At 45.8% G+C, this 24,492-nt stretch overlaps 1 protein-coding gene across 1 annotated transcript in view; it reads right to left on the bottom strand.

The window, feature by feature from the left end:
* Nucleotides 1–352: 352 nt before the first annotated feature.
* The window catches only part of LOC134310746 (DENN domain-containing protein 4B-like), a 43,986-nt gene continuing 19,846 nt past the window's right edge, over nt 353–24,492 (bottom strand). The window contains exons 9-28 of the mRNA XM_062992387.1: nt 23,411–23,555; nt 23,080–23,255; nt 21,684–21,784; nt 20,110–20,325; nt 18,951–19,096; nt 17,638–17,771; nt 16,716–16,830; nt 15,209–15,415; nt 14,034–14,162; nt 13,096–13,240; nt 11,676–11,813; nt 10,390–10,612; nt 8,710–8,992; nt 8,500–8,604; nt 7,860–8,201; nt 7,516–7,755; nt 7,133–7,232; nt 5,425–5,590; nt 4,722–4,780; nt 353–4,608 (exon numbers count right to left, since the gene is read on the bottom strand). Coding sequence (XP_062848457.1) covers nt 4,463–4,608; nt 4,722–4,780; nt 5,425–5,590; nt 7,133–7,232; nt 7,516–7,755; nt 7,860–8,201; nt 8,500–8,604; nt 8,710–8,992; nt 10,390–10,612; nt 11,676–11,813; nt 13,096–13,240; nt 14,034–14,162; nt 15,209–15,415; nt 16,716–16,830; nt 17,638–17,771; nt 18,951–19,096; nt 20,110–20,325; nt 21,684–21,784; nt 23,080–23,255; nt 23,411–23,555 — 3,316 coding nt within the window. The 3' untranslated portion in view covers nt 353–4,462. The remainder of the gene's footprint in view (nt 4,609–4,721; nt 4,781–5,424; nt 5,591–7,132; nt 7,233–7,515; nt 7,756–7,859; nt 8,202–8,499; nt 8,605–8,709; nt 8,993–10,389; nt 10,613–11,675; nt 11,814–13,095; nt 13,241–14,033; nt 14,163–15,208; nt 15,416–16,715; nt 16,831–17,637; nt 17,772–18,950; nt 19,097–20,109; nt 20,326–21,683; nt 21,785–23,079; nt 23,256–23,410; nt 23,556–24,492) is intronic.

The raw sequence follows: 24,492 nt of genomic DNA, 5'->3' as shown, positions 1-24,492 counted from the left end.
TGTTCCAACATGACTGCGCACCAGTGCACAAAGCACAAGCTCCATAAAGACGTGGATGATCGAGTTCAACATCAGTGTCTGACCTCACAAATGGTCAAAAATTCCCATAAACACACTCCTAAACCTTGTGGAAAGCCTTCCCAGAAGAGTTGAAGCTGTTATAGCTGCAAAGGGTGGAGACATCATATTAAACCCTATGGATTAAGAATGGGAGTCACTGAAGTTCATATGCGTGTGAAGGCAGTATAGTGTATGAAGAATAAAGGTGTCCATCTGCCCTCGATATGAAGTGGTTGGGCTTTGCAGGAACCGGCACCAGAACCTTGGTTCCAGTAAATAATGAAAACACAAGTTGGGCATTATAAATTTTTCTTTCTTTATAAGTAAAACATTCACAACAGAACTCTCAACTATATAAATTACTACAGCAAACACAACACATTAAATCTAGCTCTGCTTATAACCGCTCGTTATTCTTTCAACCTAAAAATAAAGTGTTTATTGTGTTTACTGTTCCTCCCACGCTGCAGTCCGACGCATTAAAATCCAGTGAAATCACTGCAGGTCTTCAGTAGAACTCTTTTGGCATGCAGCACACCCCCACCTTCCCCACCTTCCCCACCCCGCTGATCATTATTAAACAACACGGCAGAACGAAGAAGCAAAATAATATAACTTCCTTTCCAATCAGGAAATCATTATTCTGCTGCCTTTGGGAGGTTCGTCCTAGAATTAAGACCCAAACCAACTAAATGAAGAGTGCAGGCACTACCTGACCGATCCTGACCTCACACTGACCCTCCGTGTTTAATCTATCATAGTTTTACTTATCACAGCTTCCCAGCTATTCAGATACAGTCACTCACTGCACATGCTTCGATATAACACACACACACACACACACACACACACAACGTCAGTACGTTTAACAAGACACACAAGAGGACGTGACTCTGAAATGATAAAACAGCAGTTAAACAAAGAAAAGGATTAAAATGTTGAGTAAAAGAAGCCCTGGTGTTCAAACGCGTTCGTCTGAGCCCACAATATAAGCAGGTTCGAATCTCAGCTCTGCAATCGGCCGGCTGGGCGCCTATATGGACAACAAATGGCTGGTCGAAGCCCTCCTGGGTCAGGAGTGGAGGTGGAATACGATCAGGGAATTGGATACGACTACATTGGTAGGAAAATTGAGTGGGGGGTGAATTACACACTGCAATGCTTTTCCTTATCACTGCTGAAATTGCGACCTCTTCTGGCTGATTGATGGCACATACAGTACGAGACTCTCCGTGCACGATACGGATCTCCGCATGAACCCGCCTAGCGCAGGTGAAAAGAAGCGGTGCTGCACTGCATACGTGTCAGTCAGGATTTCTGGTAGAAGAACACCAGAAATCATGGGCTCGACCAGAATTTGGGGGGATAATGGGGGTCGGTGCGTGACTCTCCGTGCGCGATACGGATCTCCGTGTGAACACGTCTGGTGCAGGTGAAAGGAACCGGTCGGTGCTGCACACGCGTTGGACGGGGTGTGTGTTAGTCACGACCCTCCTGGGTCAGGAGTGGAGGTCTGTGGCAGTAGAGGTGGAATACAATCTGGGAATTGGGTATGACTAAATTGGGAGGAAGATTGAAGGGGGGGGGGGGGGGGGGTGAATTACACACTGCATATGCTTTACTTTATAGAATCTGACCGTGAACGTTCGTCCTCTCATAACTTTCCTATGTTTTCTTTACCGAGTGTCACATCTAGACCTGTGTTACATATTTAACAAACATGATAAGTAATAAATGTAAATAATTTTAACATTTTTATATATTATTATTATTTTAAAAAAGCTGGTTGGTTATTCCACCCCGAGCAGTTCCCACAAACCAACAGTGGATATAAAAACAGTATGAAGGCCACAGAGATGCAGCTGATTTATATAATGCAGTTTGGCACAAGCAGGTTCATTAATAAATACATTTTATTTCTGCATCTTCTCCCCTTTTCCTTTAATTTAGTCATAGCCAATTAGTCTTCCCTATGCTGTAGACCCTGATACGTCTGAGGAGGGTTATATTCTCCTGACCGACCCCTTCTTATTCGCCCGTACTTCGGTGGATCGGCACGTGAGGTCGGTCTCGTGCACGGACAGTCACGCGCCTCGGGGTACTAACCAGGGTCCTTACATGGTGTCGAAGACCCCGCCCACTTTTTTTTGTCCAGTCTTTTCCCACCCAGCTGCCGATTTTGTCTGCAGCACTGTCAACTGGAAGGGGGGGGGGGTTTAAAAATATATATATATAAATATATATTGCAGTCCAAAGGAGGGCGTATCAGCCTGAGAGTGTGGCTACAAGGTCCGTGTACCTTTGGTTATTTGTTTTTACTTCAAAAACCAAAACTGAAAAACAAGAAAACGAAGTGTTATTTGTTTCAAGATAAAAAATCAAATAGCAAACATACAGAAATTGAAAAACGGCTCATATTATAATGTTCAACCACGGGCATGTGCATGCATTGACATGCGTATATATCTATATATCTATAGGCCGCTGTACACGCCTCTTCCCACACGTGTACAGTCCTCCTCGTCTCTTCCGCCAATCAGGGTCCTTACACAGCGTATGAAGACCCACCCACCCACACATAGTCCGGCCCCCACCCTGCAGATACGGTGGCCAAGTAGTATCTGCTGCAGGCACTGCCAATTATGCCCGCCAGATGGCGCCCAGCCGACCGGTGGCAACCCCCAACATGCATATATTTACTTTACATAAAGACAGTGTAAATTAAGCACACGTGTTGAAACAGTAATAATAACAAACGACGCGTCTTCTGTTGTTCTGACTCTTGTGTTTGTATATTTGACGTGCTTATATTTGCTCTACGTGCAAAAAAAAAAAAACAATATGGGGAAGAGATTTCCGTACTGGACGTCGTACACCGGCGTGGTCATGTTAGTTTATACTGGACGACTGTCTGACGTCCGAGACTCATTTATTTATTCATCCTGTACTATAGAATTTCTTGTTCTCGACCAATAAACATCCAAACATGAATAAAATTGTACAAACGAACTCTGCAGTAAACAAGGAGCAACAACAATCACATATATTTCAAATCGTTATTTAGTTTTGAGTTAAAGCTGTTTCTTAAATCTAAAAAGTGCATGAAGCAGAACGCTGATTAAAATGCATTAAATGTTATAATAGTTACACAGCGATGTGTGTGATCAGTTATACCTGTATTACAGAATTGAGTTCTACACAGTATAAAATATATTAATGTTAATATTGTGACGACGGTGAGACGTGTTTTTTATTTAGGAAAAATCGTTCCTGTGTGAATTACAAGGGCAGGAAAAAGTACGGCAGACACAAGAGTCAGAACAGGGGACGCAGCGTAAAGTTATTATTACCGTTTACTCCGTCTTCTCAACACGTGTGCTTGATTTACTCTCTATATGAAGCAAATACGTTTATTTCCGAATTGATAAAAATTGATAAAAAATGTTGATTTTGGAAAATTAAAATACGACCTGTTTTTTGATATCTGCTCGTCTGTTATTTGTTTTTTGATCTTGAAACAAAAACTGAATAACGCCCCGTTTTCTTGTTTTTCAGTTTTGGGATTTGGAGTGACAAACGAATGACCAAATGTACACGGAGCCTAAAAACACAACACGTGCACACAGATACAAACGAGAGTCACACGAGAATAAAACAACAAACAACAAAAAACAGAAGCGATTTTTGAGGACAGAAGGTTGGTGACGTTTCCTTTACACACGTCCTCACGTCCCGCTGATCAAAACAACCCAATCAAAGAACGCAAACAAGAAACAGAACACAAGAAGCTGAGTTTCAATCAGAATGTCTTTTGTTTGAGTCTCCGACGTTACCTAAAATCCGCTCCCATTGCACTGTGCCCAGTCACGTTTTATTGGGGTTGCCCAAATGTCCCGTACATTTCAATCCTCGGTCGGAATCCCACTGATACCGAGACCCGTTCCTCATCTTTTTCAACGCTCGGCACTCTTCAGACTTGCGGGAACACCTCTCGCTCCTCAGTACTCCTCAGGAATCTTTATCCAGCCCCCCAGTAATCGTACCTTAGCCACGCGCCGTCCCAGAAGTGAGCGCGGTATTGCAGTTTCGGGTTCGTTACTATTAAATCACGATCTACACGCTTTTCCTTCCTCCTCATAGAAGGTTCTGATAGCGGATCGGGCCGCTAATCCGCACGCAGAGCTAGCTGGCGTATCCCTAATCTAGTGTCAAGTGCAAACGAAATGAAATATCGACAAAAATATACATTATACGCTCTTAGCTAAGATGAGCTACTCAATCCACCAAGGTGCCTCCGAAGTTTGCTCCCAATTCCAGTAAGTACCCTGCGACCCAGCCTGCAGACGGGGCCGTCTGCTCACAGTTCTCTAACCAGGCGCAAGTCCTGATCAAATAAGAACCCTCAGCACTCCAGCGGCACCAGGAAGCAGCGCCTGCAGTCCACGGCTTTGGCGCTGGGTGGCAGAGCTCTCCTCCTCCTGAGCTCCTCCTTGCCCAGAGAGCCGCTCAGTCTGGCGTAGGCGGCCTTATACCTCTTATCGAAGGCGACTGCAGGGCGGGAAAACACAAACATGTGACACGGCACGGAAGGTCGCCGGTTTAAGACCCAGCTTTGGATAAAACGGAATGCTAAACGTCGTAAATGTTAAACATTCGCTTACCGACGTGATCTTTTCCCATAGCAGCCAGAGTAAGAAAGAGAAATTCCCTGTACACGCTCCTGCAAACAGAAAAAGGGGAGTTTTAGAGCGTCTGGCATGTAGCGCTGGTCGATTAAGCTAGCCCACCACCTCAGAGATCTGGGTTCGAATGTAGATGCGTCTAAACAGACACGATCGTCTATGTCTGGGGGCTTTGAAAGATGGATGAAGCTTTGGGGGATCTATTGGTGCCCTGCCTTGCACCAAATGTTTTCCGGTGGAACAGGACCCACTGTGCTTCTGACCAGGATCATGCAGCTAATGATACAAACGTTTGAACCCCACTTCAGTCAAATTGGTCAGAAGCGAACACATTTCTTACTTAAAAAACGACTTCTGCACGTTTGCTTTTGCGCCTTTGTTAATTACAGTACTAGGCTAGTAATCAGAAGGTTGCCGGTTCAAGCCCCACCAGTGCCAAGTTGGCCGGGCGTCTAGACAGACCGTTATTGGTTGGCACTTCATAAGTGCTGCAGTTACGACCTCTGCAGGCTGATTGATGGTACTACACGATAAGACGAGGGATAATCGGTGCGTGACTCTCCGTGCGCGATACGGATCTCAGTGTGAACACGCCCGGTGCAGGTGAAAAGAAGCGGTCTGTACTGCACATGTGTCGGAGGAGCTAGTAGGTGTAAGAATTTAGGAAGCCCCGCCCCCTCACCTCTGTATTCGAGGAGATCCGGGTTTCTTGCCGACGGTATCCAGAAGAAGCGTGACGGCCTTGTGCACCTCGTTCATGCCCACCCAGCGCAGGACCTCCTCCAGGAAGCTTAGCGTGAAGGGGTGGTTGTGTCTGCGCCACGCGTAGTTCCGCATCGGGACGTTACCTAGAGGAGCAGAGCAACAAAACGGTGAGCAGAACAAACTGACTTGAATCGTGATGATCATGTAAACAGATCTATTAAAATAAATAAATAAACAAATAAAAATCATTTTATTTTCACCCAAATAAATAAATATGCAGCTAAAAGGGGGTAGAACTGATGGGTGAAAGTATACAGACTATACCGTATACCGTACCTATAAGTATACACTCTTGTACTAAGACACTCTTAAAAATATATATATTTTTGGTTTTTACACTTTGTATACAGTTATAAATATTTATTTTGTTTTAAAACACATTTTTCAGTTTTATACACTTTAAAATATTTATTTATTTTTGTATACTCTTTTAAATATTATTTTTGTTTGTAAACACCTTTTTAATTTTTATACACTTCTAAATATTTTTTATTTTTATACACAAATATATATTTTTTTTATACACTTTTAAATATTTCTTTATTTTTAAACACTCAAATATTTTTTTAATTTTTATACACTCTTAAATATTTTTTTATTTTTATACACTCTTTTAAGTATTTTTTTAGTTTTATACACTCTTTTAAATATTTTTTTTATTTTTATACACTTTTAAATATTTATTTTTATACACTCTTAAATATTTATTTTTATACATTCTTTTAAATATATTTTTTTGTTTTTATACACTTATTTGTATACACTCTTAAATATTTGTTTTGTTTTTAAACACCTTTTATATTTTCAGTAACTCTTTTAAATATTTTTTTTTATTTTTAAACCCCCTTTTTTTTTTTTTTTATACACTTTTATACCAAGTTTGCTCCCAATTCCAGCAAGTACCGTGTGACTACACTAATACAGTCGTACCTTGTAATTCGACGTCCCCTAAACTCGAAATCTTTAAAACTTGATGGCCTTAAACTCGACGTGCATCCAAGAACTTGTTTGGCTCGCGTAGGCCAAACTGCACAGCAAAACAAAGTGGTGCGCATTCGTCACGCCGTAGTTCTCGCCCAGTAAACGTCCCAGTGCGATTCTTCTTGAGCATTTTCTCGTGTTTTCGGTGCTTTTATTGCCCTTAATCTTTATTATGCCTCCTCAGAAGGTGAGAAGTGATAGTGCTGAGCAGAAAAGGAGGATAACTCGAGTTGCAGTAGAAGTAAAGAAGGAGATAATAGAGAAATACTGTACGAGAGTGGTGTTAGTGTTACTGAGCTCAATAAGGAATACGGTATCCCAAAATCAAGCATCTCCAGCATTAAGAAGCGTCAGGAAACAATAAAGATATAAAGCTAAAGTGCAGCTTTTATTGTATTCTTAACTGTTTGTAATTGTATTTCAGTGTGTTTATATTATATTTGTGTTATTTTCAGTGTTTAAGTGTCAAAAACAACCTCATTATTTTACATGAGACTAAAATATCTGCAGCTCCACGGGACCATGGACGCATTAACAGGTTCCCCAAACATCCTTATGGGAAAAAAATACCTCGAAACTCAACGTCTTTAAAACTCAACCGCATTGTAGGATGTATCGGAATGACTGTGTGAACGTTATCTTACTGTGTATCCTCCAGAGTATGTACAGCGGGGGCCAGTGTTCCATATCGGGCGTCAAGGTGTCCCACAGTAACCGAACCCTTACTGAGGTGTTCTCCGAGGTCTGAAACACACACACACACACACACACACACACACACACACACACACACACACACACACACACACACACACACACACACACACACACACACACACACACAGCTTAGTTGTAGCCTAGTGGTTAAGGTACTGGACTAGTAATCAGAAGATTGCTGGTTCAAGCCCCATCACTGCCAGGTTGCCACTGTTGGGCCCTTAAGCAAGGCCCTTAACCCTTAATTGATGAGATAACACACTGTCATTTTCTGCTAAATGTCGAAATTGTAAACGTAAATGTCCAGTACCGGTGAGATCTGCACGGCGAGCGGCGACGCCCGCACCAGCTGCAGCAGGTTGCTCGGGAGACCAAGGCGAGCGAAGTACCACACCAGATTCCAGAAGAGGATGGAGTGGCTGTCCAGCAGCTGATCCTGAGACAGAACGCTCTCCCCCTCGTTCTCCAGCAAGCTCTCCAGCTCCTTCCTCAGCACCAGAGGACTCAGGTAGGCCACGGTCACCTGAGGGCCGCCTCCCGAGGACGCGCTCTGCACACACACACACACACACACACACACACACTCAGGAATCAACCACAGGCGACGGCAGCCGCGACGGACTCGGCGACAGAACGGCGGCGACGAGGACTTACGTAGGTGTTGGTGCTGCCGCTGCTCTCGGAGTACCCGCTGGTCTCGGACCCGGAGTCGTGCTCCTTCACGCCGTTGTACAGGTGGTGCAGGAAGCCCTCCTGCGCACTAGGTGGCCTCATGGCACTCTCCACCTCGTCCTCCAGGTTCCAGTTGGCGCGCTCGTGACCGATGACGGGCCCCTTGTCGCAGATCTCGGCGTTGAGCAGCGGTACGAAGGTGGCGGTGCAGAAGGGGCAGGCGGAGTTGAGGTTGGAGTCGTCGGACGTCCAGCCGGCCATGATCTCCTCGTCGTAGACCAGCGAGTTGCAGCTCCGGCAGAGAGAGCAGCTGGACATCATCACCTGCGCATTCACAACACACAACACAGCCGGATTAACACGAATCATGTCAGGATCTCAAGCTCTGCCATCAGCCGGTCGGGAACTCATACAGACGCATGATTGGCTGTGTGCCTTTAAAGGGCGGGACAGTGGGCGTGACTCTCCGTGCGCGATACGGATCTCCATATGAACCCAAGTGCAGGTGAAAAGAAGCGGTTGTAGTGCACACGTGTCGGAGTAGGCGTGTGTGTTAGTTACGGCCCTCCTCTGTCAGGGAATCGGATATGACTAAATGGGGGGGGGGGAGTTTTATTCATACCTCAAGCCCCGCCCCTTCCTGTGCAGAATCCCACGACTTCCGAAGTGTAAATGTGGAATTCGAAGGCTCGGTCAGGTCAATGTCGCTTCCCATGGACAACGAGCTCTGGGGATAAATAAACACAAACATAAATCCCAGTCATCCCAGTGCAGTTCTAAATTACACACCAGTCCGTCACCGCGCTCTTGACCGCCCTGTACCACTCCTCACCTCAGAGTTGGCGTTGTAGAGGCGCTCCTTGGCCCTCAGCAGGGTCTCGGCCACCTGCGACTTGCGCCACTGCCTCTGCTCGGGCGTCTTGCGGGAGGGGCCGTTGGCGGCGGGTCTCCGCTCGTCCACGCTGGCGGCCCGGCGGGACGAGTTGCGGTGGCGCGTGGGCGTGAGCGTGAGCAGCTGCTGCAGTTTGCCGGCCAGCCTGCGACTCGGAGACGGCACGTTGTTGGAGTTCTCGTCCAGCGCCTTACGATTCAGCGTCTCCCGCTGCTCCACAGACCTGGAACGAGGAAGGGGCGAACATTCGAATCGCTGCAGGTGTTCGGCGCCTTATCAGTTCAACAGTTTTTAATTATTAAACCAAGCAGCAAAAATGTACAAATACACTCACTGAGGACTTTATTAGGTACTTACGCTGATCATTGTACAAGCTACACCTGACACACAGATGTACTTTGTGGGTATACAATTACTGACACTAACACATCTGTTTTCTCTGTACAATTTGTCACCTCTCTGTACAACAATTATCAATCAGAAAGGGATTCCTTCATGACCCCTACACACCAGATTCAGTTTCTCTATTTATTTCTGCATTTTCTCCCTTTTTCTTCCCATTTAGTCATAGCCAATTGATCTTCGGCTGTTGGGGATCCCGACACGTAAGGCTCATCCACTTCGGTCTGCTAATCAAAGTCCTTGCACAGTGTTTGAAGACCCCGCCCACTTAGTCCAGGTAGTAGAGGTGAAACACAATCAGGGAATTGGATATGACTAAATTGGAAATGTAGAATCCCATAACTTTTTTTATATACTTTTAAATATTTCTTTATTTTTATACACTCTTAAATCATTTTTATATACTCTTTTAAATATTTCTTTATTTTTATACTTTTAAATATTTCTTTATTTTTATACACTTTTAAATATTTATTCATTTTTATACTTTTAAATATTTCTTTATTTTTATACACTTTTAAATATTTATTCATTTTTATACTCTTAAATATTTCTTTATTTTTATACACTTCTAAATATTTTTTAATTTTTATACTCTTTTAAATATTACTTTATTTTTATACTATTAAATTTCTTTTTTTTTTTATACACTTAAATTTTTTTTTTGTTTATATACACTCTTAAATATTTCTTTATTTTTATACTCTTTTAAATATTTCTTTATTTTTATACACTCTCAAATAGTTTTCATTTCTATACACTTTTAAATATTAGCTTTTATGTTTTAAACACTTTTTTTTTGTTTTTAAACACTCTTGGCTAAGACAAGCTACTCAATCCACCAAGTTGCCCCCCAAGTTTGCTCCCAATTCCAACAAGTACCATGTGACTATACTAATACAGCGGTACTTTGTAACCTGACGACCCCTAAACTAGATATCTTTAAAACTCAACACGCATGCGAGAACTTGTTTGGCTCACGTAGGCCGCAACGTCTTTTAAACTCAACCGCACTTCCAGAACCCAGGCGTTGAGTTTCAAGGTACCTCTGTAAGCTAAATGACCCAATGCGTTAGAAAGTGCATAGTTATACTAGTTATACTAGTTCATATCACACTAACTAACTGGTTAAAGTTCTACAAGCGTATTCACAGCGGCCTCGGGCAGCACGAATGCATTTAAGTATAGCGGCAATAAGCCGTTTTGGTCGTCTCGTACCTGCTTCCTCTCTCGGCCGGTCGGGACTTGCTCTCCGGGACGGTCTCGGCGCAGTCGGTGTAAAACGTGGACAGGCACACCTGGCTCCGCCGCACCAGAATCCGTTCTGCGGCCGGCCCCGGGGAGGGCGTGGCCGTGTCCCGACGGCCGCTGGGAGGTTTGCGGGAGGCGGCGTCATCGGCGGTCGCGGTTTGCGCCGGGGTTTCGTCCGACGTCTTGGACTCTGTGAGGAAAATGCAGATCACGTCGGGTTTTGTTTTACTGTTAATGCCGACTCTTAGACCTCGTCCACCAGCAGAGGGCGACAGTGAGGCGTCTTTAATTTAACCCTTTACATTCCAACACAAATTGAACAGGCAGGTATGAAAGATTTATTTGCTTAGATTTGTATTTGTTTAATATTATATTCAAATTATACCTAGAAGACATAAAATAAGAACTGAACACTTATTATACTACATGATTGTGTATTAATTTTAATATTTTTAGGCCCTCTCGGGGGTCTAGAGAGCGTATAACATACACCGATCAGCCAAAACATTAAAACCACCTCCTTGTTTCTACACTCACTTTCCATTTTATCAGTTCCACTTACCATATAGAAGCACCTTGTAGTTCTACAATTACTGACTGTAGTCCATCTGTTTCTCTGCATGCTTTGTTAGTTCATTTCACGCTGTTCTTCAATGGTCAGGACCCCCACAGAGCAGGTGGATCATTCTCAGCACTGCAGTGACACTGACTGGTATGAGTGGATCAGACACAGCAGCGCTGCTGGAGTTTTTAAATACCGTATCCACTCACTGTCCACTCTATTAGACACTCCTACCTAGTCGGTCCACCTTGTAGATGTAAAGTCAGAGACGATCGCTCATCTATTGCTGCTGTTTGAGTCGGTCATCTTCTAGACCTTCTAGATCAGTGGTCACAGGACGCTGCCCACGGGGCGCTGCTGTGTCTGATCCACTCATACCAGCACAACACACACTAACACACCACCACCACGTCAGTGTCACTGCAGTGCTGAGAATCATCCACCACCTAAATAATACCTGCTCTGTGGGGGTCCTGACCATTGAAGAACAGCATGAAAGGAGGGTAACAAAGCATGTAGAGAAACAGATGGACTACAGTCAGTAATTGTAGAACTACTAAGTGCTTCTATATGGTAAGTGGAGCTGATAAAATGGACAGTGAGTGTTATGGCTGATCGGTGTATCTACACAGTAGAATTCTACAGAATTGATGAGAATTAAATTATAAATATATAAACTTTATAGACGTACTGTGAGCTCGGACGCTGCTCAGACTGTTGCTCTTGGTTATGGGTCCGGTCAGCGATTCGTGGCTCGAACTTTCGCTCAAGCCGCTCCAACTGGTCTGGCGTGTAAGGGAGGAGTGAGGGCGGAGAGAGTTGGAGTCGCCTGTAACATAAAGTTATAAAAATGTATTTAGAATTTGGTGCCTGCATAGGACGGGGGCGTGTTCCCCCCCTGTGTTCCCTCAGCGTTCCTATTAATGAGACTTCAGTCGTGGTCAGTCGTGGTCGCCGTCGCCTAGTTCTCTTAATGATGCTGTACATTTTCAATAGGGACAGATGTGGACTGCAGGCAGGCCGGTCGAGCACACACACCCTGTGTTGTAGAGCTTGCAGAATGAAGCCTGGCAGCGTCTTGCCAAAATAACTATAGACGGGCCTTGATGGCATATATATATTATTTTATTTATGCATTTTCACCCTTTTAGCGCGTCCAATTGCCCGATTGCGTCACGCTTCCTCTCCACCAATGCCGATCCCCGCTCTGATCGAGGAGAAGGAAGCTAACCCACGCCCCCTCCGACACGTGGGCAGCAGCCGTATGCATCTTATCGCCTACACTTTGACGAGTGCAATGCAGCTCAGCGTCGTGTACGGAGAGACGCGCCCTGATCAGCGCACTCTTTTCCCGTCTCAGTGCAGGCGCCACCAATCAGCCAGCAGAGGTCGTAATCGCACCAGTCATGAGAGAGAGACCCCATCCGGCTTAGTCCCGCCCATATCAGAACAACAGGCCAGTCGTCGTTCATGTGGCCGCTCAGCCCAGACGATGTACTCGAGATCCAGCTCTGGTTCCAGCTCGTGTTTTTACCGCTGTGCAATCTGAGCGGCGTCTCCATCGTCTTTTGGTCAATCTGAGCGGAACTGTGAAGTATTTATGCACACTAATGTCGCAGCGGCGGACCGTGTTACTCGACAGCGGTTTTCCGAAGATTTCCTGAGCTCATGTGGCTATATTTATCTGAGTGCTTGATCAGCAGATTCCAGCCCTGTTACCAACAGCGTAACTTAAATATTCTATAAATATTTCACTCTATTTACACGCCCATCCCAACTATTTAATTTTTTGAGTAAGTTGCAGGAATGAAATTTAAATTTCATCCATATTAATAAAATACAATCAATCTGGACAGCAGAAACACTGGACGTCTTTTCTTTCTACTTTGGTCAGTCAACATCACAGCTTCTTGTTTACATTACATTTCTACATTTTAAAAAGCGTCCCAATATTTTTGGAAATGCGGTTTGTGTTATAAATTCTACTCTCAGATTCTCTTTGATTGTTTACCGCAGTGTTTTTCAAACCCCGGTTTGAGACGGAGAAAAATAACAATAATGAAATAAACTCGTACGTGAGCGCCCCCTTGTGGAGGCTGGTAAACACAAACCTTTTCTCGAGCTGAACGAGTCGCTCTTCTGCCTGCGCTTGATCGGCTGCCTGAATTGCGCCACGGCCAGCAGGACGTTACGCAGTTTGGCCCAGCGGAGGCGCCCTCCCTGATTGGTGGACGGCCACTTGCTCTCGAACACGGCCTACGAGCAAACGAGAGAGAAGAATTAATTATTATTTATTTATTTATTAGGATTTTAACGTCCTGTTTTACACTTTGGCTCCTGGAGGAAACCCTCACAGACACGGGGAGAACATGCAAACTCCACACAGAGAGGACCCGGACCGCCCCGCCTGAGGATCGAACCCAGGACCTCCTTGCTGTGAGGCCACCGTAATTAGGAATAGTTTGGGGAAGGCCAGTCTGAATTACTGCGTGACTGAGCCCTTACGCACAAACGTGACTGAGCATGTTCTCTGTGTGGAGAAGCTCCAGTAGACCTGACCTAAACCTTACTGAATACCTATGGGATGAACTGGAACGTACACGGTGAGCCAGGCCTTCTCGTCCATGCTCTGTATATTAAGTGTGTTCCAGACGAAGGGATTCAACCAAGTGACGCGTCTGAGCCCGTTTTCCCACAATGCACCTGCCACTTCAGGTAAAATCCCCCTTAAGGATGAAGCAGATTTTCCGTTTTCTCTCTTTTCTGACATGGAACACGTGTCAAAACGTCCCTGTACGTGGCTGGGCGGACACATATGGCAGCACACAAAAATCGGCCGCTAGTCTGCTGGGTGGGAAAAGTCGGTACTAAAAAGTGGGCGGGGTCTTTAACGCGCGAGACCGAAGTACGGCAAATAAGAAGGGGGAAATGTATAAGGGCGAATATACCCTCCTCAGACGCCATCAAGGTCTCCAGCAGCGGGAGACCAATTGGCTATGACTAAATTGGAAAAAAGGGAGAAAATACATCAATAAATAACCAAACTGACCTTATTATAATAGCCGTACGTGATGGTGTTGGGAGTTATTCCGGCCTTCTTCATCTCCAGCAGAACTCGGACAGCGAGCACAGGCTGACCATACTGCCCACAGAGCTGCATCAGGATCCGGTAACACACCTACGACACACAGGCCACGCCTTAACTACAAGCGGCTCAGGACGTCACATTTATTGTACTAAAACATAAAGAACTTATGAGCAGTAATGATGAAGAGAAGTGTAGTGCTCCTGTCTCCTTCTTTCACTACATTAAACCACGTTAAGCTTTATTTTCAACCAGAAGCGTTTTAGACTCTGGGAGAAGCTGATTCTGATTCTCACCGTTTCTCAGAAGCTGGAGCTGTAACACAAGTTTAAAAGTGAAACAGGGAGGAGAATCCAGATAAACACAGATACATGTGGAGCTGTAACCCTGGATCTGACGCTTATTCCATCACAGGTAACCGGGGGTCTGTCTGAAAACCTGGTGACCCGCCCTGCTCCCTCTTACTAGTAGAGAGGATTCTAATAAGACCTGGAGCTCATAAGGCAGATTATTTAGACGCTCTACTTCACGTCATCACAGTTTTAGCTTACTAAGCTAACACAGTTACCCTCACGCCAGCGAACGTCTCCCTCCGTGTACCGAAAACGCTTAAACTGTCCCTGACGCCCCAATTTACAAATAAACCCCACTCGTATAATTACACCTTTATACAGATTAAACATCAATGAGAATTTATATACATGTGAAAAGAACTCCGTTGGTTGCTCCGCATTCTCTATTTTATTTCCGCATTTTCCGCTGCTGGTGGATCCCTGATTGCAGTCGGGGTGGGTATATTGCTGCTCACGCCTCCTCCGAGCCGCGCGCAGCCCTTAGCGGAACCCTTTTTACCCATGCACCCTGCACAGGCGCCTCTCTATCTGCCAATCAGGGTCCTTACACACAGCGTTTGAAGACCCCGCCCACACGGTCCGGTCTTCCCGCCCTAGCAGAGACGTGTCTGCTGCAGGAACCGCCAATTACGCCCCGCTAGATGGCGCCCAGTCGACCGGTGGCAACGCCGAGTTTCGAACCGAGGAGTTCAGAATCTCGGCGCTGGTGGGCTAGCGGAATATCCCGCTGCGTCACCTTTTTAGACGCGCCCTCTATGAACTTTAGTGAACAGGAGATGACGGTACCTCGTCGGGCAGCACCACCTTGCGCGTCTCCATGTGTTTGAGCACCTCGTAGGCCGTGTGCAGCGCCCGGACCTTGTTGCTCTCGGCCCGGACGAACGTGGGCAGGTAAATGAACCACAGGCCGTAGCAGTGACCCAGCAGACACTTGGACCACATGTCCGGTACGGTGGAGTACTTCTGGGCGCACTTCTGTGCCAGCTTGATCTCCTGCAGGGCGACAAATCAAACACGTCAAGTCAATAAAGCTCATATAATATATAGACAGGAAAGGACCTTCCCTAAACTGTTGCTGCAAAGTTGGTAGCATGTAATTTCCCAATACATTCATCACACACACACACACACACACACACACACACACACACACACATATATATATATATATATTGGGAAATTACATGCTACTAACTTTGCAGCAACAGTTTAGGGAAGGTCCTTTCCTGTTTCAGCATATTAAGCTGCGAAGCCCGACTCAACAGATCTGGAACGAACCGGAACACCAACTGATCGATCAGCGCCCAGACACTACTGACTGAACGGGCACAAATTCCCACACACAGACCAACTTCAAAGTCTTCCGAGAAGAGGGCGTGTCTAAATCCTTAGCTCCCGTAAAATGCTCCTACCGAGGCGCCTTAATTCTGAGTGACAATCCGACGCCTCCTCGGCGCTGAGGGCAATCCCGGAATTCGGTGCGGCACGACTTTCCTCACACAGAACTACAAACGTGGCGGACGAATCAACACGGAGCAACCAACGGAGTTCCTATTAAATGTAAACAAATTCTCATTGATGTTTAATCTGTATTAAGGTGTAATTATACGAGTCGTTTATTTATAAATTGGGACGTTAGCCGGCGTGCTGGCGGGTTTGAGCGTCCTGAGGCTAACGTAATGAGCTCCAGGTCTTATTAGAATCCTCTATACTTAGGCAGCCGATCAGGTAGGTAGTAGGGGAGCGGGGCGGGTCACTAGGTCTTCAGACAGACCCAACGTCCAACTAGCTCATGATCAGGTGTCAAAATACTTCTGTCCATATAGCTCATTTATACAGCCCCTCCATAGATTAAACTACAGATCACGTTTACAAACAGATTATAATTCACTATATCTAAATTCCAGGGGGTCAGAGGTCTTTAAACAGCTTAGAAACACTATCCTGGCTATAGAAGCGTCTGATTGGCTAATTAATATCATTAATTAATTGAGTTAATCGGTGGTGTACCTGTGGCTGTGTTTTAATACCTACTTGCCTCATTGATTGACAGAAACAGCTAGACGGCTCTCCGTAAGACCCCGTCTCTGAGGAGAGGCGAAACCGGGGTGTTGGGACGCAACCCATGGAGATACATACAGACGGGCAACACTGGCAGGAATCAAACCCGAGTGGCTGGAGCGGTGCAGTACCGACACTAGCTGCTTCGCTTTTTCTGCCTCATCAACAGACACGGTGAAACTGCTTCCATTTAAAAAAACAAATCCTGGATGGCGTGATTGGTTAGACGTACCTGCTTGGTACGGCGAGGGGCGGGGCTGCTGGGGGCGCTGCCCTTGGCAGGGGTACGGAGCTGGTCATGCGGGCGGTCAAACATCTCAGGCTGGAGAATAGGAAACGTCTCGTAGCTAAACACACACACACACACACACACACAATACGCAGAATTTTTAACACAATATCTACATTTACGGCATTTACGACAATACAGTATTAAGGGCCTTGCTCAAGGGCCCGACGGTGCCAACCTGGGGCCAGTACTAGCCCTGTATATTGACCGCTAGGCTACAACTCCCCCTAGTGTCAGAACTCAAAATTACACACTCAGCTTTTATGACAAAGCAGGTAGTTACAGATTACCCATGATTCATCACTTACATGTCTTTGTACTATGAGAGGAAACCCACACAGATATGAGGAGAACATGCCAACTCCAAACAGAAAGGACCTGGGAAACGAACCCAGGACCTTCTCGCTGCGAGGCGACAGTGATTCAGCAGACGCTTTTATCCAAAGCGACTTACAATTATGACCGAATACGATTCGAGCAATTGAGGGTTAAGGGCCTCGCTCAGGGGTCCAACAGTGGCAGTAGGGCTTAAACTGGCAACCTTCTGATTACTAGTCCAGTACCTGAAACACTGAGCCACCACTTCTCTTGTAATACCGCCTACGTTTAATCTCTCGACTCGATTAGAATTTCTCAGCAGGAAGGGTCTGGGTTCGATTCCCCAAGCTCAGCAAGGAGTTTGCATGTTCTCCTCGTGTCTGTGTGTGTCTCCTCCGGGTGCTCTGGTTTCCTCCCACAGTCCAAACACGTGCGGTCAGTTTAACTGGAGACCTGTCCGGGGTCCTTGCTGACTTTCGCCCAAAGAATCAGACCCGCCGAGACCCTGACCAGGCTAAAGTGGTGGACTGTGTGTACAGGATCTCACATGTACGGTGCCGGACACTCCGAACCGTCGGGCTCTTGAGGCTCCTCCGGCGGCATGATGAAGACCGTGTGCTCCCCGCTGTGGGTCTCATCGAGGTCGACCAGCCGCACGTCCTCGGGCTTCTCCACGTCCACCTACACGAGACGCAGGAGATAAAACGGGAGAGAAACGTTACACAATCATAAGTTCAAAACTACACGACTGGATCTCTTGTAATCGGGAGTCGTGATTTTCACACTACACGACTGATCGGCGACAGGGGGTCACACACTACACCATCTATCACCAGGAGGAATCACAGACGAGTCTGTCCGGTCTCCCAAAAACAGTTTTTGTCACCACAACAGACACAAGAAGTGACGGCGGGTTTAATGACACCACGTCTAAAATGCACGTCAACAAGAAGCAATCGATCCGAGCTGTTTGTGCGCTGATGTGCACTAACTATAACTCACATACACCGATCAGCCATTACATTAAAACCACCTCCTTGTTTCTACACTCACTGTCCATTTTATCAGCTCCACTTACCATATAGAAGCACTTTGTAGTTCTACAATTACTGACTGTAGTCCATCTGTTCATGCTGTTCTTCAATGGTCAGGACCCCCACAGGACCACCACAGAGCAGGTATTATTTAGGTGGTGGATGATTCTCAGCACTGCAGTGACACTGACATGATGGTGGTGTGTTAGTGTGTGTTGTGCTGGTACGAGTGGATCAGACACAGCAGCGCTGCTGGAGTTTTTAAACACCTTACTGTCACTGCTGGACTGAGAATCGTCCACCGACCAAAAATATCCAGCCGACAGCGCCCCGTGTGCAGCGTCCTGTGACCACTGATGAAGGTCTAGAAGATGACCGACTCAAACAGCAGCAATAGATGAGCGATCGTCTCTGACTTTACATCTACAAGGTGGAGAAACTAGGTAGGAGTGTCTAACAGAGTGGACAGTGAGTGGACACGGTGTTTAAAATCTCCAGCAGCGCTGCTGTGTCTGATCCACTCGTACCAGCACAACACACACGAACACACCACCACCATGTCAGTAAGTAAGTAAAGCAGATAAAAACACGACTCGCGTAACTGAGTTTGGAAAACTAACAACCGATCCTGTGTCAAAACACGGAGGAGAATTTTGGTAATAGAGACAGAACATGAGCTCTCGTACCGTCGCTGGATGTTCTAGATTTACATTCACCTATTAAAGCAGCTGTGCTGTGTATCGTAGCTTCTATTTATTCTATCATTTAATTTATGAATGAAATTTATCGACTGATGTGAAATGTGACACTTTAGAAATCACCGGACCTTCTGTACACACTCGTCGAAAAACTCCAGGCAGGCGTGTCGGTCACTGACGAACGAACACTCCTCTATGAACTGCGTGAACATCTGAGTCTTGGTCAGCTGGATGTAGAACTTCTGCTGCGTCCGGTCCCTCGACTTCAGGAAACCTGCGAGGAAAAGCATCAGCGATTTACAGCACTGTGACAGTATACTGTCTAAGCAATTGAGGATTAAGGGGATTGGTCAAGAGCCCAACAGTGAAAACCTGGAGGAGGTGGGGCTTGAACCAGCGACCTTTCGATTACTAGTCCAGTACCTGGCCAGGAAGCGACAGGCACAACCGGACTTCCTAAACAGGGACTCCAAATTACTGTCGCAATAGCGGCCACTGCTGGCCAGTTCAGGGACTGCATGAGATATAATAGTGCATGACATTCATTCATTGTCTGTTTTAACAGCGCCTTATCCTGGTCAGGGTCGCAGTGGGTGCAATACACTGGCAGGAAACACCCTGGACAGGTCGCCAGTCCATCACAAGGCAAACACACACACACACATTTTTTGGTAGAGAGCGGAATTCATGGTTCCATGAATGATGACCAGTCGTCCAGGTCCTATAACGTTTTTAAGGTGGAACGCCGTTCTAGTGTTACGGCAGATGTAACAGGACCCGTGTCTTCCAGAAAATTCCACCTTTAATGTCATGCACTACGGGACTGTGGGAGGAAACCGGAGCTCCTGGATGAAACCCACACAGACAGAACCCAGGACCTTCTTGCTGTGAGGAGACAGTGCTACCCATCGAGCCACCGTGCCGCCCGTAGCGCTTGACATTAAAGGTGGAATTGTCTGGAAGACACGGGTCTCGTTACATCTAGTGTAAAGCTAGCATCGCGTTCCACCTTAAGAAGATCATAATTGATGGAACCATGAATTCTGCTCTCTACCAGAAAATCTTGAACGATATTGTATAAGGCAGTTGTAGCCTAGTGGTTAAGGTACTGGACTAGTAATCGAAAGGTCACTGGTTCAAGACCCACCACGTCCAGGTTGCCACTGTTGTGCCCCTAACCCTCAATTGCTCAGACCAGCAATCCCCAACATTTTCCCTAATTTCCTTTGAGATTAATAATCCGCACTTGAATCCCAGCGCTAAGCTAAAAAAATCCTCTGGCGCTACCCTGCAGGTTGAAGAGATTGCTGCAGTTGGTGGTTCTATCCGACGGAGCCTGGGTGATGGGCAGCAGGTACGAGCGATATCCCCTCAGCAGGCAGCTCATGAAGCGCAGGAAGGCCTCCTGGATCTCCAGCTCAAGCTGCTTCTGACGCCCGTAGATCAGATCGTAATCGGTCAGTAAGAACTCCAGGGTGGCCTCCTCCTGGCCGGGGGTACAGACTGCAGAGACAGAGAGGAGCGAAGGAAAAGAAAGCAGGTTAATAACACACGTACGTACACACGTGTATGGCCGAAAGTATTCGGACGCCTGAGCGTGGGCTTGTCGGACGCCCCGTGTTCAAATGGAGCAACGTTTATGTGAACTGTTCAGCTAAGACATTTGAGGTAGGGCAGAAATGTGTTGTCGTCGATATTTGAAGTCGATGCATCGTTTTTAAAACTATGTTTATAAATGATCCTTTTTAATTTCTACATCGTCTCAGTTCATATAATCGTTCATATGATTCCCTCAGCACTACTCGCTGTGTGCAGGACCTCAGTCGTATCTGGTCCGGTCACTGGTTGGCGGCGTCTTAAAAAATGCCGTCTGCAGCCGTCAGAGGACGATTGTAGAGCTTTCAAATAACAGCTCAAAGTTCTCCACGACCCAAATCATCCAAAGTTTGGTGACACTTAAAACTGGCACAAAACTAAAAGCTGGTTTGTTCACTGTGTAAAGCTTTGATGGTACCACAGCAGCACCAGCGCCGTGCTGCACGTCTATATTGTTTCATTAAGCTTCTTAATCGTGGAGATCTTGGAATACCGTATTTCTTAGCGGGTTCAGTTAGACCGCCGCGCACTTTACTGCTTTGGGCTCAAAGCACAAAAAGCTTCTCATGTGAATGCGCCGTAACAGCGTAACACTCACCACCGTGTTTACATGGTTTAGCATGTGATGTAACTGTACGCTGGACTTAATGAGACGTGGCTACATCTAACTATTTTATTTCTGCTATAAGTTGAAGCACGTTGCTTTGTGTACGGTACGCCATAAACACGTGCTGCACTCTGTTTAATATGGAGCTCTTATATGAGAATGTGATAATATGAACATAAACCCTGTTTACATTTAGTTCTGTGTTATATTATTATAATGTACAGTTTGTTGTTAAAATAAAAGAAGCTTAAATGATTCTGAATTACATTTTTGGAGGAAAATTAATCGTTTAGATGAATCGACTAATCAATAAAATAGTCTATAGATTAATCGATAGAAAAATAGTCGTTAGTGGCAGCTCTAGTCTGAGGCTGCTCTTTACATCTTTACAGAGCTTGCTTTGTGCAGGCCTTCCCTAAACTGTTGATGCAAATTGGAGGCATGAAATTGCCAATATATATATATATAATCATTTATCACACCTGTTAGCAAATGTTGTAACTGAAAACATTGAATTCATAAATTAAAAGAGGTGTCCTGATACTTTTATCCATATAGTGCATTAAGCTGGGGGGGGGTCCTAATGTTACGTACTTTAGACCATATATTGATAATCAACCTAATTAATAGTAGATAAAGAGCCGATAATCGTACTCACTCTTCTCCAGGGTCTTGTGCAGGCTGCTGAGGGAGTGGAGCAGGACTTTGGCGTGTTTCCTCGGTAAAGATCTCCAGGACAAGGGCTTCTTATCTTCTGATCTGAAAAATACCCACACGTGTCCCTCACTTACTTCCAAGTTGCACACATCTATAAACTAAACTGCTTATTTATTTAGATCATGAACTGAAGTGACCTGTACATGACACTCTAGGGGTCTGTGCGAAACCCTAGCGACCCGCCCTGCTCCCCTACTACCTACCAGAGACGGGGACTCGAGTCCGAGTCGCACGTAAGTCGCACACAAAGCGATTTCAGACTCGACTCGGACTCGTTTCAAATGACTCGGACTCGAAAAAAAAATGCCTCGTGAACAACTAGAGTCCCTAGCGTCAGCATGTGTTACTGTTAGTTACGTGTGATGATTATATATATATATCTAATTATTATTATTATAAATATTCTGCACTCTAATAATAATAACGCTCCGGCCGTCTTAACCCGCAACACACGCAATGAGTAAATATTCCAGCAGCTTCCGGTGTAGTGATGAAGCGTCGCTCCCTACTCCCTACACAGTCTGAAGTTCACTTCATTTGAAAATTTTCGTTACCTTTGGATCTGAATCTCACTTAAAATGGTGGAATACCCTACGTAGTGCACTTCACAGGAACGACCGGGGTGAATGGAACGCTCCTACAGAATCGGCGCTGATGGTTGAAAGACGCTTTCTGATCCAATCAGAGCTTCTGATTGTAATTGTTAGTAAGAAATGCTGTTATCTGCATTTATTCGGTTTGCGTCACACAGATGACGTGGTAATGAAACGCTCGATCGGCTTTCTAACCACTTCCTGTTTTACTTCACCACCGGGAAAAGTTTGGAGGTTTTTAATTATAAGCACATTTACAAAATAACGGATTCTGTTCCTAATGGGACGCACGCTTATAAATGTAATAGCATCTGGAAGAACAGAAGCTAAGGTAAGCAGCGGTTATGATGGTTTTTGCCGTGTTTGGGATTTTGGCCGCTGTGCCGTGATTTATCGAGCGCTTTTGTTCTGTAATGAAAACAAAACGTATCAGTTGAAGCTTTTAACTGGAACCTTCTTGTTACAGAAATTACATTCATTTACACGATGAGGAGGAAAGTAAAGACACGAAGTAAAACGGCTAAATACACTCGCTAATCTGTTGTTGTTTTTATCTGAACTTACAGATTATTTCTTTATTTCTACGCTACATTTATAATATATGTTTTGTGTAGATTATATCGACTCGTGACTCGACTCGGACTCGTATTTTGTGACTTGTGCCATCCAAACAAATATGACTCGACTAGAATATGAACAGGTACAGAGAGGACAGAGGAAGTCTCTGGGAATAGAGGCACTCACTGGAAAATAGTGTTGGTGTCGAGGTCCACACACACCACATCCGCAGGGGGGTCGTACAGGTCGAAGTAGCTGGAATGGACTCCCACGATGAAGGGCATGGGGGCACACAGCACGTCCGCCAGGCGCAGAGGGCAGAGTGGAATGTACGGACAGGGCCAGCGCAGAGGAAACGTCATCTGAGCCGTAAGGGACAAAAACACAGACGAGCCAAAATATGAGGAAACGTCCACGGTGACGCTTGTTTAACAACGCTGCAGGTCTCGAGAGCTCTTCTGAAAACCCTCGTCAGCGAACACGGCTTACCGCTTCATCAGTAAACGTTTGCACTTACCGACACCAGGGCCTCGCTGACCGACGTGAGCACGTCCGGCCGGAGCGAGTGCAGCAGCAGTTTGTGCTCCGTCAGCACGGCCAGCAGCAGGGTGCACGTGTTCTCCGCCCCGAGGTTCTGCAGCAGCTTTAAATAGCTGGCACCACTGCGGGCACAGACAAGAACACGATTCTATTGATTATAAACGTTTAGTCATGAGCATGTTCTGTTTTTATGTGTCGCCACAGCAGATCTGGTCCTCATAACAGACCGGGCTTGGGACCTGCACTGAGAGCTAATCATGTCCACACACACACCCGACCGGCTGACCCCCCATATTTAACACATACACCGATCAGCCATAACATTAAAACCACCTCCTTGTTTCTACACACACTGTCCATTTTATCAGCTCCACTTACCATATAGAAGCACTGTGTAGTTCTACAATTACTGACTGTAGTCCGTCTGTTTCTCTACATGCTTTGTTACCCCCTTTCATGCTGTTCTTCAATGGTCAGGACCCCCACAGGACCACCACAGAGCAGGTATTATTTAGGTGGTGGATGATTCTCAGCACTGCAGTGACACTGACATGGTGGTGGTGTGTTGGTGTGTGTTGTGCTGGTATGAGTGGATCAGACACAGCAGCGCTGCTGGAGTTTTTAAACACCTCACTGTCACTGCTGGACTGAGAATAGTCCACCAACCTAAAATATCCAGCCAACAGCGCCCCGTGGGCAGCGTCCTGTGACAATTAATGAAGGTCTAGAAGATGAGCGACTCAAACAGCAGCAATAGATGAGCGATCGTCTCTGACTTTACATCTACAAGGTAAACCGACTAGGTAGGAGTGTCTAATAGAGTGGACAGTGAGTGGACACGGTGTTTAAAAACTCCAGCAGCGCCGCTGTCTGATCCACTCGTACCAGCACAACACACACTAACACACCACAGTGTCACTGCAGTGCTGAGAATCATCCACCACCTAAATAATACCTGCTCTGTGGTGGTCCTGTGGTGGTCCTGACCATTGAAGAACAGCATGAAAGGGGGTAACAAAGCGTGCAGAGAAACAGATGGACTACAGTCAGTAATTGTAG

Source organism: Trichomycterus rosablanca, chromosome 3, assembly GCF_030014385.1.
Source record: "Trichomycterus rosablanca isolate fTriRos1 chromosome 3, fTriRos1.hap1, whole genome shotgun sequence".
Taxonomy (NCBI): Eukaryota; Metazoa; Chordata; class Actinopteri; order Siluriformes; family Trichomycteridae; genus Trichomycterus; species Trichomycterus rosablanca.
This window is presented reverse-complemented; position numbering and strand designations above follow the sequence as displayed.